At 47.1% G+C, this 16414-nt stretch overlaps 1 protein-coding gene across 1 annotated transcript in view; it reads left to right on the forward strand.

The window, feature by feature from the left end:
- The first annotated feature begins 1780 nt into the window (after positions 1-1780).
- The window catches only part of WDR43 (WD repeat domain 43), a 39855-nt gene continuing 25221 nt past the window's right edge, over positions 1781-16414 (forward strand). Inside the window, exons 1-3 of the mRNA XM_060186808.1 lie at positions 1781-2041; positions 11162-11299; positions 12388-12509. Coding sequence (XP_060042791.1) covers positions 1817-2041; positions 11162-11299; positions 12388-12509 — 485 coding nt within the window. The 5' untranslated portion in view covers positions 1781-1816. The remainder of the gene's footprint in view (positions 2042-11161; positions 11300-12387; positions 12510-16414) is intronic.

Here is a 16414-nt window from a genome sequence, read left to right on the forward strand (position 1 = left end):
ATGTCTGGTTCTTTCTCTCTCTCCTCCTATCTTTCTCATTAATAAATAAATTAAATATAAAAAGTTAGCATATTGATTATGCAAACACTGTCTTGCCTGAGGCTCTGAAGTCATAGGTTCAATCCCCTGTACCACCATAAGCCAGAGCTGATCAGTGCTGTGGTTAAAAAAGAAAAAAAAAAAAAAAAGGGAGTCAGGCTGTAGTGCAGTGGGTTAAGTGCAGGTGGTGCAAAGCACAAGGACCTGCATAAGGATCCCTGTTCAAGCCTTGGCTCCCCACCTGCAGGGGAGTCGCTTCACAGGCAGTGAGGCAGGTCTGCAGGTGTCTATCTTTCTCTCCCCCTCTGTCTTCCCCTCCTCTCTCCATTTCTTTCTGTCCTACCCAACAACAACGACAACAATAATAACTACAACAATAAAACAACAAGGGCAACAAAAGGGAATAAATAAATAAAATATTTAAAAAAAACTTTTAAAAAAGGAAAAAAATGTGTTTATTTTCCCTTTTGTTGCCTTTGCTGTTTTATTATTGTTGTTGATGATGTCGTTGTTGTTGGATAGGACAGAGAGAAATGGAGAGAGGAGGGGGAGATAGAGGGGGGAGAGAAAGATAGACCTGCTTCACTGCTTGTGAAGTGACCCCCCTGCAGGTGGGGAGCCGAGGCTCGAACAGGGATCCTTACGCTGCCGGTCCTTGTACTTTGCGCCACGTGCGTTTAACCCGCTGCGCTACCGCCCCACTCCCATTAAAATTTTTATTTCTAAAAAGGAAACACTGACAAAAACCATAGGATAGGATAGTTCCCACCACCAGAACTCCGTTTCCCATCCCCTCCCCTGATAGCTCTTTCCCTTTCTGTCTCTATCTGAAAAAAGTGAGCCTGGAGTGGTGAGCCCCAGAGATGACTAAAAATAATAATCATAGCAGTAATAATAATGATACTAGTTTATTTGTGACCCAGAAGGTGGTACAATGGATAAAGTGTTGGATTCTCAAGAATGAGGTCCTGAGATGGATCTGTAACATCCCATGTGCCAGAATTATGCTCTGGTCCTCTTGCACTTTTTCTGTTTTTTGGATAGAACAGAGAAATTGAGAGAGGAGGGGAAGACATAGGGGGAGAGAGACAGACACCTGCAGACCTGCTTCACGGCGTGCGAAGCGACCCTCCTTGCTGGTGGGAAGTCGGGGGCTCGAACCGGGACTCTACAGCTGGCTGCTCTTTGCACTATGTGCGCTTAACCGGTGCACCACCGCCCGACTCCCCTCTTTTGCTTCTCTCTTTCTATCATTAATAAATAAATCTTCAAACACATTAAAAAGGTCATTTTTATCATAGACATTTACAACTGCTGTCTGAAAACACCCATCAATTTGTTCCCCGGGAAGTGGTGCAGCAGGTAAAGGTGCAAACAGGTACAAGCACGAGAGCTCCAATGTAGCCCCCGGCATTTCATGTGCTCCCACTCTGCCCCTCCGCCCAGGCCCGAGTATTTCTTTTAAACACATTGTTCTTCGTGCCATTTAGAAAAATAACGAAGCATTTTCTTTTTCTTTTTAAAGGACCAGGGCCCGACTCTGGCGTCTAAAGCCTTCTCCCTGCCTGAAACCCGCCGCAGCGTCAGCGCGTTAGTCGCGGGCCCTCCGAGCCACCGTCGCAGCGCGGCCCCGCCCCCCGACGCACGCTGACGTCGGACGGGCCACTCCCTGGGCTCCCAGCGCTCCCTCCCCCTCACTTCCTGCCTCTAGACTCCGCCCCGCTCCCGTGCGCCTGCGCACGAGCGAACACGTGGCTACCGCGAAGCCAGAGCAGCAATGGCGGCGGGCGGCGGCGGTCCCGCGGACCCCCTGTCTCCGGCGGGGGTCCCCTGCGCCTTCTCCCCGCAGGGCCAGACCTACTTCGCTTTGGCGTCTTCCGACGGTCACTTGCGAGTGTGGGAGACGTCCAACAACCGGCTGCACCAGGAATACGTGCCTTCCGCGCACCTCAGCGGTACCTGCACCTGCCTGGCCTGGGCGCCAGTTCGGCTGCAGGCCAAGGTATGGCGCGGGGTGGCGGGGGTGCGGGGACGGGCTCCCTCCGCGTCTGGGCCGTGCTGCCCGGGGTCGGGGGCGCGGGGCCGGCGGCGCCGGGGGCGGGCGGGAGCGCAGCGGCGTCCGAGGCGCAGGCTAGGCTGGGCCCACGCCGTCTCCCCCATGGCGGCCTGCCGGGGGCCTCGGGGAGGCGCGGCTCCACCCGGGGCGGCGGGGCCCCTGTTGCGGGCCGCGTGCGGGCTGCCCCGCCGTCGCCATGTTCGCCCAGGCCCCGGCCCTCCGGGAGCGGCTCCCCGCAGCCAGGCCTCGCTCTGGAGCCTGCGCTGCCCAGGCCGCCGGCTGTTGACAGACCCCTGCACACCCCCCCCCCCCCCCCGATTTCCCGGGCTCCTCTGTAGCCACGACCCGGCCGGTCTGCTGCCCAGGGCGGCGGAAAGCAACAAGCCCGTCCCGTTGCTTCCGGGCCCCCGCTTGCCCTCCGGGTGCCGGCTCGCCATGCGCCCCCTCCCCCCCCGGCCGGCACGTGGGCTCCGGGGCAAGTCTGCATCTCCCGCGGGTGCTTTCCGGCCTCGGACTCGCTGGGTGCGCCCCCCTGCCTCTCACCCCACGCCTGCCGGCTGCAGCGGGACATTGAGGCCGAGAGAGGCGGCCGGCGACCGGCGACCGAAGGCCTTTTTTCGCTCTGGGACCCGGCTGAGGTGAGGTGCCGCCCCGCGTGGAGCCACCGGACTCACCGCCCGCACGTGGTTGAGGGCAGCTCCGCGAGGCCCATGCGGTTTGCAAGCCCCGTGTTTGCGGAGCTTCCGTGACATTTGGCTGAAAGCAGGTGCACTTTGCAGGAGCTGCGGTGCGGGGCAGCTCTTAGGGACGTCTGCTTCACCCGCCCAACCGCCCGCCGCCCTTCTCGCTTGCAAGTAGGGACATCTTTATTCAGGATATGTTTGGGCGGCTGTTTTTCAGATCTGTGAGTTAGAGCCTCATAGTTGGGAGGCGAGGTGCCTCCTGTTGATTCATAAACTTTGTCAGGATTCTTGAGCACAAAAATCTCGAATTTTTTTTTTTAAGAGTCGCAGTTGTCATTATTAAAGTCACAGCACTCTGCTCCCCCCACCCCGAGCTTCGAATGATAGTGTCCTAACAGCCCCGTAAATTGATGATTCAGTGCTCACGTTGAGGGGAAATTCACTTCTAGCTTCACAGCAGAAATTGGGCCTTTAGTTCACCACCTGTAAGGTGGGGGTCCATCTACCTTTGATTTTGGGGGCTAATGTGTTTAGTGACGGATGCTCAGAGCATCTGCGACAGTTCTTGCACTTGAGTTGCTGCAGACGTTAACTTTTACTTGCGTGGCTAGACCTGCAAAGTAAATAAAGATGAGCTTAATCGCCCTATTTGGGAAGAAAAGTCTCTGGAAAATTAGGCGATTGTATAAGGCCAAAATAAGAAACCAGGACTAGAACTCAAGTCTTAACTCAGCTTTCCATTACCTGAAACAGGTACTTTATGTTAGGCTCACAACAATTTGTCACTTAAATTTTTTTTTCTTAGTGACTTAAAATCACATTGGGTGTCTGGAATAAAACTGAAATGTAGCTTTAAGTTTACTGTTTCAAATTAGTCTTGGAAATATGTGCAGTACTGGGATACAGTAGGAAAACAACTGGATTTAGTTTTGACTAGGACTCCACTCTTGTCACACTGAAGAACTTTGGTCTAGGGCACCACTGAGAATCATAGTTGGATTGGACTACATTCAAAATTGCCTGATTAGGTTTCAGTGTTCTCTTTCTTACCTGTACTCTCTCATTTTAGCTACACAACTGTGCAATGGCTTGAAGTCATTTGTAAAAAGCGATTGAGATTCAGATATAACTAGAAATGAACTTGACCAAAGCCTTAGTTGTCAGAAAGTAGCTGGACACTAGACTGTCAATCTGATTCCTGACCCAGTGGACTTGGTGTTGGCTGTCACTCTGAGGCTGTCACTCTGGATCTGAAGGCACAGAACTGCAAGCTGGGAAGAATGTAGAGACATCCTCATACGTTGGGGAGATGTCTTTTTTTTTTTAATGAAATTTTTAAAATTTCTTTATTGGGGGATTAATGTTTTACATCCAACAGTAAATACAATAGTTTGTACATGCATAACATTTCTCAGTTTTCCACATAACAATACAACCCTCACTAGGTCCTCTGTCATCCTTTTCCAGGGCCTGTACTAGGGAGTTATCTACCAGTCAGCTCTGCATATGAATCAGTGGAAGAAGCAGTTGTATTAAAACGGACTTGTATGTTACAATGTGAGAGTAAAGTCAGGGTCAGGCTGTGGTGCACCTGGTTAAGCACTCATTACAGTGCTAGGACCTGAGTTCAAGCTACTGTTCCCCTATCTGCAGGGAGTAAATTTCACAAGTGGTGAAGTAGGACTGCAGTCTCTCTGTCTCCCACTCTATCTCCCCTCCTTTCTCAGTTTTTCTCTAATAAAAAAATAGAGTCACATGATTTATAAATAGAATAGTGACTTGTCACCTCATTAAGTGCATGTGTTACCAAGCACAAGGACCCAGGTTCAAGCTCCCAGCCCCCACCTGCAGAAGGGAAGCTTCACAAGCAGTGAAGCAGTGCTGCAGGTATGTCTCACTGCAATTCCCCCTTTCCTGTCGACTTCTCTGTCTTATCAAATAAAATAGTTAATTAAAAAGATAGTGATGTGTAGCAACTTTTTCAATTTTTGCCATTGAGTTACTATCCATGCCATGTAAATTAAAAGAAATATTTATTTTTCAGAATTTATTTATCTATTCATGAGAGAAGAGGAAAGAACCACACATCACTCTGGTACATGTGCTGCCCAGGATCGAACTTGGGACCTCATGGTTGAGCATCCAATGATTTATCCATTGTGCCACCTCCTGGACCACAAAAGATATTTATTGGGGGCGGAGGGTAGATAACATAAGGATTACGCAAACACTCTCATGCCTGAGACTCCATAAAGTCCCAGGTTCAATCCCCTGCACCACCATAAGCCAGAGCTGAACAGTGCTCTTGCTAAAAAATAATAAAAAAATAAGAAAATAAAATAAAGAGAAATATTTATTGGTAGTGCAGTGGGTTAATAGCGCGAAGCGCTAGGACCGCCGTAAGCATCCGTAAGCATCCCGGGGTTTGAGCCCCGGCTCCCCACCTGCAGGGGAGTCGCTTCACAAGAGGTGAAGCAGGTCTGCAGGTGTCTTATCTTTCCCCCTCTCTGTCTTGCCCTCCTCTCCCCATTTCTCTCTGTCCTATGCAGCAGCAACGACATCAATAAAACAACAACAATAAAACAAGGGCAACAAAAGGGAATAAATAAATATTAGGAAAAAAAATAAATCTTAACCAGAGAGAGGAGGAGAGAGAAGCTATTGAATCCAGAACCTGGGTCCTGCACTCAACCACTGTGTTACCTCCCTGGCTGCACCACACACATCTTAGGACTTTATTAAATCCCTTTTATTTCATATCTTGAAGCTCAAGAGTATGAAACATGAAATGGGTGCAATTCTGAAGCCTGTGTTTCTAGCATCTTTTAAAGATCTTAGTATATGGCATACTCCCAAAAGTGATGTGGGAGGGTATAGTAGGCAAATTCTAGGGTCCTCAGCATTGAATCGGTGTGTGTGTATGTGTGTGTGTGTGTGTACACACAGTACATGTGTGTATATATCTACATCTGTCCATATGACCTGGCATGCAGAGAGGGGAGAGAAGCCAGAGCACCACTCTAGCACATGAGATGCCAGGGGTCAAACTATGTTCAGTTTATTATTACAGCACTGCTCAGTAGAAATCAGTTTGTAAGAGTGTCCTGTATCTGCTTTAGTAAGTTTGGTGGTAATACTCTTACCAGTGGAGAAAAATGAGATGATGTCGGATTTCCTAGTTAACAGGAGTTAAGACAGTGGCCAGCAATCTTCCTCCTGAGAGGCTGCCTGTTTCATCATGCTTGGCCCAGATTTGAGCCCTGATCCCACTGCACTGGGGGGGGGGATGATTTGAGGCTGAGATGTCTTTCCTCTTGCTGTGTGAAAAAGTTGTCCCACATTGGTGAAGCCTGGGTAACAACAACAAAAAATCATGTTTAGAAAATCATGTTTAAAGAAACATGTTTAGAAAAGTCAGGCTGCCATTCTTTGTTACAGAATGGTTATAATACTTTGGATTTGCACCACAAGGGTTCTGATTGATGGAGACTGGGGACAAGGGACCTCCAGCAGTGACCACAGACCTGCAAGGAGACACTGGGTGCACTTGAGAGGGATGCAGCTACTAGATCTCAGTTTATATGTGGCAGCTGAGGCTGAGGTGATGCGTGACACTGGCTGAGCCCCCTGGGAACAGAGCCTGCATTTTCACTCCCCCGTAAGTCTTCAGCTTCCTCTTCTCCCCCAAGCCATTGTAGAGACCTGCTACTGGCTTCCACAGCAATGTGTTTTGCTCATACCACTGCCATCAAGATGACCCCACTCAGCTTTGTGCTTATTGAATGAAGCACATTGCATTCCAGACACTGGGCAGGATGAGCCCAGTCAGACCAAGGAGCTTTTAGGGACAATCTCCACCGAGCGTCTTCACTCCATTCCTTGCAGACACAGCATGGATCAGTTGCGCTCTGTCCAGTAGTGCTCTTTTTTTTAAAAAAAAAAATTTATTTTATTTTTGAGAGAAATGCAGAGAGAGACATAGAGAAACACCAGAGTTCAGCTCTGGTTTATGGTGGTGCGGGGGATTGAACCTGGGATTTAGGAGCCTCAGGCATGACAGTCTGTTTGCATAACCATTATACTATTTCCCCCGCCCCTGTAGTGCTCTTCTTGTCTCTCTAGTGTTTAGTCTACAGAAGGGACACTTTGTAGTCAGATCTCATGGACAGAAATAGACATTTCTGTGTATTAGAGCTTGTTTTTGCTATACTGTATATAGTTGTGTGGAAAATTCGTGTTTTGCTCACAACCACCCGTGAAACTTACCAGAGTGATTGACAGTAAGATAGGCCCAGAAGGGGCTGGGTGGGCTCACCTGGTAGAGCACACGTGTTACTGCACACGGGTCCAGGTTTAAGCCCCTGATGCGCACCTGCAGGAGGGAAGCTTTGTGAGCAGTGGCTGGGAAGCCCCCTACCCCACCACTGCAGTTACTGATGGGGCTCTCGCTCGCCTGTTTCCTCTGCTCCTGGCAGACTGTATTTTTATACTGTATTATAGTTGCCTGTGTATTTTTTGGGTAGAGACAGAAATCAAGGATGGGGCAGACGGAGTGAGAAAGACGCCTGTAGCACTGCTTCAGTGCTTATGAAGCTTTCTCCCCGTCTTCGCATATTGCAATTTGTGTGCTGTACCAGGTGCACCACCACTGGGCCCCTGCTTACTTTTTGATAGTGGGGGAGGGAAGGGAAGGAGGAAGAGGACACCGTGGTAGTGTTCCACTGCTCCTAAGATTGCCTCCCCCCAAGCCCCACAAAGTCTGCCTGTGGGGGTGCGCTCCTGCCCCTGCAGGGCTTTTCCCTTTGACACAGAGCCCAGGACCCTTTTCCTGCCACTATTTTCCCCCTTTCTTTGTTTTTATGAATTAGAGGAGCTATTGACTCAGGGCTTCTACTACTGAACCACCTCCCCAGCCCTGAGAGAGTATTTCTTTTTTTCTTTTCTTTCTTTCTTTTTTTTTTTTACACAACTCTGAGCATTGGTAAGTCAGTAATCCTTTGAGTGATTGAAATTAAATTATTTAGGTCTAATGGTTCTCAGCTTTGGGTATAGAGCCTGCAGGTTTTCTGTTGTTTTTTACACCAGACCACTGTTCATTCCTGGTTTATGGTGGTGCAGGGAATTAAACCTGGGACTTTGGAGCTTCAGGCACAAAAGTCTCTTTGCATAATCATTATGCTATCTACCTCTGCCCTGTGGCTTCTTTCTTTACTCACTCAGTTCTGCTTCCTTCTCTCCCCAATAGAGATTTTGCTCTTAAGGGAAATTAGAACTCTGAATTTGTTTGTTTGTTTTTTACCAAGGCACTGTTCAGCTCTGGTTTATGGTGGTGCCGGGGATTGAACCTAGGACTCTGGAACCTCAGGCATGAGAGTCTGTTTGTATAACCATTATGTTATCTACCCTCTGCCCAGAACTTTGAATATGTCAGTGTTTGTCTAAACCTATTTTTGTTCTTCGAGGGGCTTCACTTCCTGGGCTGACTTTTTCAGATAGACAGACAAACAGCCACAGAGAGGAGCTGTGGTGTACTGGCTGCTTACACCTGGTTGCACACATGACAGAGCAGACTTCCTCCCAGGTGAGCTGTCTCACCAGCTCTCTGTATGAAGTCCTTTTTAAAAACAGCACTGCTCAGCTCTGGCTTCAAGTGCGAGGGTTTCTTTGCATGACTTGTGCTATTGCTCCCTGCCCTGTGTATCAGACTCTTCGTGCTGATTCTGATCTGCAGAGAAACAGAAGTATTTGGACCACCCTGTTAGTCAGTTTTGCTAGGGAGAAGCAAAAGTGAAAGAACCAGGGTCTTGGATGAGGGACAGTATACTGCCCCCACTGGCCTAGTCTGAAATAGCCGCCGTTTTCTGTTTTGACCTGATAAAGAATCTAGACTGTCCTCTGAGAGTACTCAGAGGTAGCGTTAGGAATTTGTTTAAGTGGAGGCCTACCCAGGGCACTGCTTGGGCTAAACTGGCAGTGCTTTATGGGAATTAAGTATTACTGATGGGCTTGAGGGGTTAGCATAGTGGTTTTGTAAAAAGCAAGCTGGAGGCACCAGAAGTTCCAGGTTCAATCCCCATAAACTAGAGCTCTAGTTAAAAAAAATGTTACTGAAGAACCCATCAGACTTTGACTGATTGTACTTTGGGTTTTGTAATCTAGATATATTTCTTTTATACTTAGTAATATAGACATATTTCTTGTATACTTTTAAAAGGGCTTCTGTCCTTTTTTCTTTTTAATCAGAGCACTGCTCAGTTCTGGTTTATAGTGGTATGGGGGATGAACCCGGGACCAGGGAGCCTCAGGCATGAGACCTCTTTACATAACCATTGTGCAAATAACCATCTCCTCTGTCCATACTTTTCCTCTCTTTGAGTGAAAGATACAGGAAAATGTAGAGAAATCTGAGCAGTGCTCAGCTCAAGAGCTTAAGGCATGAAACCTTTCATATATTACTAAAATAAGACAATGAACCAGCTCTATAAATCTCCTTGATAATTGTAGCTTCCAGGGTTATCGCCGGGGATCTGTGCTGGCACTGCCAGTCCAACCCTGAGGCCACCCCCCATTTTCTTTTATTGATAGTACAGATAGAAATTGAGAGGGGAGGGGCAGATAGAGAGTGAGAGAGGGGCCTCAGTTCAAGCCCCAGCACCACACAGCAACCTCTGTTCTAGAAGATACTCAAGGTGCAGTGGGGGTCTTAGCTCCTTCCCCCTCCTTTTCCACTTCACTCTTCTCCATCTCAAAGTAAAAGGATGGAAAAAAAGTATACCTGGAGCTGTGGGGTTGCCCAAGTGCCAAGCTTAGCAGGCAAAATAAAGTGATTATCAAAATTGCTCCCCCACCCTTTTTTAAATCTCTAGCTAATGATGTTGCTAGGTCCTCACTACCTCAGCATGGAAGTCGGTTGCTGTTCCTCTTAAGTCATGCCCGGCTTTGGGGGAGTCGGGCAGTGGGCTAAGCACACGTGGTGCAAAAGCACAAGGACCGGCATAATGATCCCGGTTCGAGCCCCAGCTCCCCACCTGCAGGGGAGTCGCTTCACAGGTGGTGAAGCAGGTCTGCAGGTGTATATCTTTTCTCTCCCCGTCTTTCCCTCCTCTCTCCATTTCTCTCTGTCCTATCTAACAAAAACGATATCAATAATAACTACAACAACAAAAAACAAGGGCAACAAAAGGGAAAATAAACAAATATAGCAAAAAAAAAATTAAAAATTTTTTTGGGTGGTCTGAGAGATGGCTCAGTGGATAAAGCACCGAACTCTGGAGCATGAGGTCCTGAGTTCAAGCCTCACCAGCAAATGTACCAGGGTGATACCTGGTTCTTTCTCCTCCTGTCTCATTAATAAACAAAAATTTTTTAAGTTTTTAAAAAATATTTATTTTCCCTTTTGTTGCCCTTGTTGTCTTTTTATTGTTGTAGTTATTATTGTCATCTTGTTAGATAGGACAGAGAGAAATGGAGGGAGGAAGGGAAGACAGAGGAGAGGGAGAGAAAGATAGACACCTATAGACCTTCACCGCCTGTGAAAGGACTCCCCTGCATGTGGGGAGCCTGGGGTTTAAACCCGGATCCTTCTGCTGGTCCTCGGCTTTGTGCCACTGTGCTTAACCCGCTGCAGTACTGCCCGACTCCCATAATCTTTTATAAAAACTGTTTTGTGGGAGAAGTAAACATTGCAGCACTGACTATAGCACTCTGAAGTTGTAGTCATTGATTGCTACCCCCTTCCTGTTAGGGGCAATTAATCTCATTTTTGGAATAAATCAAAGTCTGTTGACATTTGACCCCGGATTGGAACTTGTGTCTCTTCCACCATTACAGTTACTGGGGAAGTGTGGAACTTGAGCTCCCAGTCAGCCACTTCTCACAGGGTGCCCTGTGCTTTTCTCCACTGGTGATATGTAATTATGTACACATGACTTCGATTGAAGAAAACTCGTATTAATAATTATAAAACAGGCATCACTTTTCCTGACAACCATGCAAAAGAAGATTGGGGGGGGAGGACAGGAAGGGAGGACCCAGCTGCTTGGGTATGGAGTCATTCATAGTCTTAGTGGCCTGGGAATAGGGGCTTTTCTCAGCCCCTCAGGAGCGTCTTGGGGAGTGGAAGCAGCAGTGAGGCTGACGATACCAGGCAGAGATCATGTTGTCCTCTTAGGAGACAGCCAGCATAGAGAGTGACTTCTCTTCCCAGTGCAGTGACCTAGGGCAGTGAGGAGAAAGGCCTCTGAGAGTTAACTCCCCCTCCTTTTTTATTCCAGTGTCTTAGTATTGATTGGTTCCTGGGCATGTGCATTCTCTTTGGTGAAGCTTCATTGTTTGACATACAATATAAAACACAAAACCTTGTTATCTCTCTTTTTCTCCCCAGGAAAGTCCCCAGAGGAAAAAAAGAAAATCGGAAACTATAGGAATGAGTAACCAGACTGATTTATTGGCTCTTGGTACAGCAGTTGGTAGTATTTTATTATACAGTACAGTAAAAGGAGAGCTACACAGTAAATTAACAGTAAGTATGTGTGTATGACTCTTACATAAACATATGATGGGAACCGCTAGGAGTGGACATCAGATACTCTAGAATCCGCTATGGGGACACACAGATCCACATTTAGAAATCAACAGTAGTGGGAGTTGGGCGGTAGCGCAGTGGGTTAAGCTTACATGGTGCAAAGCTCAAGGACCTGCGTAAAGGTCCTGGTTCGAGCCCCCGCTCCCCACCTGCAGGGGAGTCGCTTCACGGGCGGTGAAGCAGGTCTGCAGGTGTCTTATCTTCCTCTCCCCCCCTCTGTCTTCCCCTCCTCTCTCCATTTCTCTCTGTCCTATCCAACAATGATAACATCAATAATAACTACAACAATAAAACAAGGGCAACAAAAGGGAATAAATAAATATTTTTAAAAAATCAACAGTGTTTGATGAGAAGTATGATAGCATGGCTCTAAAGGTATATGAGAACATGGAGAATTGTTGACTGAGTTTAAGATAAAGGTACAAGAAATTCCAGATATCACAGGCGAGGAGAGAACACACCACATCCAGGAACAGGAGGAGAAAGGAGGCCGTTGGGATTCTGCTGGTAACGCAGACCTTTGACGGGGAGACCTCTCTAGAGGAGGAGGAGCGAGGGAGTGAGTCACCCCATAGGCCTGGAGTCCAGACCTTCCCGGGTGGAGTGATGAGACTCCTTCTCCAGGTGTTGCAGAAATTGTTGCTGGAGTGGTGCAGATGGCCACATGGAGCCAGCAGAACACACCAGCAGCTGAGGCCCCAAAGAAACAAGCTCTTGCCATTTTTGCAGCTGGAAAGTTTCACTGATTTCCCTTTTTAGAAGGCTGTTTATCTCTTATGGTGGTACTGGGAATTGATCCTAGGACCTTGGAGCCAGCCATGAAAGTCTTTTCCATAATCATTTGCTATCTCCCCAGGCTGATTTATCTCACTTGTGATATTGAACACTGAAATGGATAGTTGTAAGTTAAGATCTATTAAAAAAATTTTTTTTTAATTAGGCTGAGGATTACCATCTTAGCTGTTTAGTAATGGTTCCGAAGTTCTTATCACAGTATGTCAGATGTGTTATTCTTTGATTTGCAGAGTGGAGGACATGACAACAAAGTTAATTGTATACAGTGGCATCAAGACAATGGCTGTTTGTATAGTTGTTCAGATGATAAGTATATTGTGGAGTGGAATACACAGACGTGCAAAGTCAAGTGGTGAGTACTATTGATGGGGTTAAGATATCGGAGGGGTGACTTGATCACAGTTTGGAAACACATTCGAGTTTGAGAAATCAAGTCTCTGTTCTTGCCATAGGTAGACTGATGCCAGACACTGGGGGTATGGACTTGAGGAAGGTTATAGACTATTGTTGAGGAACTTTGAATCAGATTTCTAAGCTAGGTTAGATTTGCATAGAAGTGGGTGTGAGAGTCCTTATGGGGGGGTGGTGGAGAGTGTGATAAGAGCAAGCGGGCACATACACGGGTGATGATGGACAGAGTATATGGGGCAATGTTTAAGACTCGAAGTGCTGTTGGTACAAGTCCCAGGCCACTCTTGTAGTTCACACACCAGGTCTGTGACAGGCTGTAGAGCGGATGGTCAGGAAAGCCTTGACTCCATGTAGATGAGCCAAAGGAGGGCCACGGTGCTTTAGTCCTAACAGCCGCCACAGCAGAGGAGGGCCGTGCTTTTCTAATGGACTAAAACTGTTTGAAGCTTAAGGTTCTGTCTTGTAAGTTTGAAAGGCAGTGTCTTGGGCACAAAGTAACCAAGATAATGCTTTATGAAGAAGCAGTTTGCCAGCACTGATTCAAATACTATAATGCTATATAACATTTGTGAAGGAGCCAGCTGAGGAGCTGGGGTAGATAGCATAATGGGTATGCAGAGATTCTCATGTCTGAGGATCCAAAGTCCCAGGATCAATCCCCCCACACTACCATAAGCCAGAGCTGAACAGTGCTCTGGTTAAAAAGGAAAAAAAAAGCCAGCTGACAGGTAGAGAAAGAAGCTAATTGGTGGGGGTCAGGTGGTAGTGCAGTGAGTTGAGCGCACATGGTGCAAAGTGCAAGGACCATCATAAGGATCCCAGTTTGAGGCCCCTGGCTCCCCACCTGCTGGGGCTCGCTTCACAGGCAGTGAAGCAGGTCTGCAGGTGTCTTTCTCTTCCCCTCTGCCTCCCCTTTCTCAGTTTCTGTCCTGTTCAATGACAGCAGCAATGGCAACAACAACAATAATAACACGGGGAACAAAATGGGAAAAGTGTGGCAGGGGTAGATAGGTTATGCAATGAGACTCATGCCTGAAGTTCCAAAGTCCCAGGTTCAGTCCCCTGCTCCACCATAAGCCAGAGCTGAGCAGTGCTCTGATAACAAAAAAAAAAAAAGGGAAAAATGGCCTCCAGGAACAGTGGATTCATAGTATAGGCACAGAGCCCCAGCAGTAACTCTAAAGGCAGAGGGGGAAAAAAAACAGAGGCTAATGGGCACAAGGTTGTTACCCTCCTCTGGGAGTAAGATGGTAGCGTGGGAAGTCGGAATGGAAAGGCACTAGCCAAGAAGAATTAGTCGTGCTTGGGCAGAAAGACATGAGTATTGAGTACTGAGTCACTGACAGGGACTTTATTTTACTTTTTATCCCCCCAGAGCATTGCTCAGCTCTGGCTTATGGTGGTATTGGGATTTGAACATGGGACTTTATAGCTTCATGTGTGAGAATCTCTTTGCGTAGCCATTATGCTATCTACCCCTGCCCTTGGTTATTTTTAATTGACACCAGGGTTATTGCTGGAGCTCAGTGTCTGCACGACAATTCCATTTTCGGCGCCACCTCCCTCTTTCTCTCTTTATTTGATAGGACAGAGAAATTGAGAAGGAAGGGGGAGGCAGACAATTGTAGTACTTGATCCATCGCACCTGAAGTTCTCCCTGCAAGTGTGGAGTGAGGCTTGAACCCTGGTCCTTGCTTATGGTAACAAGCGCTTGACCAGGTGCGCTACCACTCGGCTGGCTCCAAGAGGAGTTAAATTGAAGGTGACTCCTAATTAATTGTTCAGCTTTGTGAACACTTTTAGGGGGGAGTAAGGGACAGTTAAGAGAAACTACTGCGGGGGTCGGGCGGTGGCGCAGTGGGTTAAGCGCATGTGGCGCAAAGCGCAGGGACCGGTGTAAGAATCCCAGTTCGAGCCCCCGGCTCCCCACCTGCAGGGGAGTCGCTTCACGGGCGGTGAAGCAGGTCTGCAGGTGTCTATCTTTCTCTCCCCTTCTCTGTCTTCCCCTCCTCTCTCCATTTCTCTCTGTCCTATCCAACAACGAATTGCATCAACAAGGGCAATAATAATAACCACAACGAAGCTACAACAAGGGCAACAAAAGGGGGGAAAAATGGCCTCCAGGAGCGGTGGATTCATGGTGCAGGCACCGAGCCCAGCAATAACCCTGGAGGAGGAAAAAAAAAAAAAAGAGAAACTACTGCTAGGAATGCAAACTAACTCAGTGTCCCCCTTCTCCCATCTTCCCCCAATCGACTTCCCCTTTCACACAAGTCTCAACCATAAACAAAATAACGAAAAGCAGAGAGGGAAACAGTTCTGGAGTTTTAGATAAGAGAATTAAACTTTTAGGCAAGTTGAGTTTGAAATGACGCATGCCAGGCAACACCTTGTACAGGTGGGACTGGCAGGGCCTTGTGGGGGGGAGGGTGGGCGCAGTTGAGCCAGCCTTGCCCCAGCCTTCTGCACCGAGGATGCCTGTCAGAAACAGCAGGAGATTCTCTGTTGGTTTGGACGGGGATTCATACACCCTTGTTTATAATGCTGTCTGGGTAAGAGTTAAGTCAGGAGGGGCTGAAAAACACATTGGAAGTGGGCTGTGTCTTTATTTCACCACTGAAATCAGCCTGGGCTGTCATCCAGACCCTGCTGTCACATCCTGCTATATCCAGTTCTGTTCAGTCTTGTACTGCTGTTCATTTTTCTTTCTCATTTTAGGAACTGCCTATTGATTTCCTATTAGCTCAATCCTATGAGGACTTGGCTCTTAGCCTTTCTTCATCTCTGCCTTCATCCCCTCATTATTGCATTTTTGATTAAACAGTATTCATTATTGATAATTAAATATCGTTATAGGCAGCTTCAGATTGTACTAAACATTGAAAAGGGAGGGGGAGATTTTATTTTATTTATAATGTTTATGAGATTATTGGGGCCAGGTGGTGGCATATCCTGTTGAATGCACACAGTACCATGCACAAGAGCCCTGGTTTGAGCCTCTGTTCTTCACCTGCCAGGGAAGCTTCATGAGCTGCTAAGCAGGTCTGCAGGTGCCTCTATTTCTCCTTGTGTATTTCGCCCCCTCCCCTCTCAGTTTGTCTGTCCTGTTGAATATGAAAAGGAAAAATGGCCTGCAAGAGCAGTGGATTTGTAGTTGCAGCACTGAGACCTAGCTATAACCCTGATGACAGTAAAAATAATTGTTTTGGGAGACCTTCCCTAACCCAAGATTGTGAAAACATTTTCCTACTTTTTAATAGGCACTTGATATCAATTAGTAAGTTTTTTGTGTGTTAAGTTAGAGATTTAATTTTGCTTTTCTGAATGAGTAACGACATTTCCTTGACCGGCAGAACAATAACATTTTCTTCCATTTTAAGATGACTTGTTTTGGTAGGAAGATTGCTAGTTATTTTTTTATTTAAAAATTACTAACCAAGTTTGCTGTGCTTGTGACAATGGCAACCGTTAAAACTCAGGCTGGTAGTAGAGTCGAATGCGAAAGGTATCATCTGTACCTCATTTTTACCTTATCGGGAGGTGCTCATCTATGTGAATTTGAGATATAACAGCCTCTTTAAACTGTAACTTGAATTGTTTTGTCTTTCTTTTTTTATTATTATTTTTTGAATATTTATTTATTCCCTTTTGTTGCCCTTGTTTTATTATTGTAGTTATTATTGATGTCATCGTTGTTGGATAGGACAGAGAGAAATGGAGAGAGGAAGGGAAGACAGGAGGGAGAGAAAGACGGACACCTGCAGACCTGCTTCACCGCCTGTGAAGCGACTCCCCTGCAGGTGGGGAGACGGGGGCTCGAACCGGGATCCTTAGGCTTTGTGCCAC

The sequence above is a fragment of the Erinaceus europaeus genome, chromosome 3 (genome assembly GCF_950295315.1).
Source record: "Erinaceus europaeus chromosome 3, mEriEur2.1, whole genome shotgun sequence".
NCBI lineage: Eukaryota > Metazoa > Chordata > Mammalia > Eulipotyphla > Erinaceidae > Erinaceus > Erinaceus europaeus.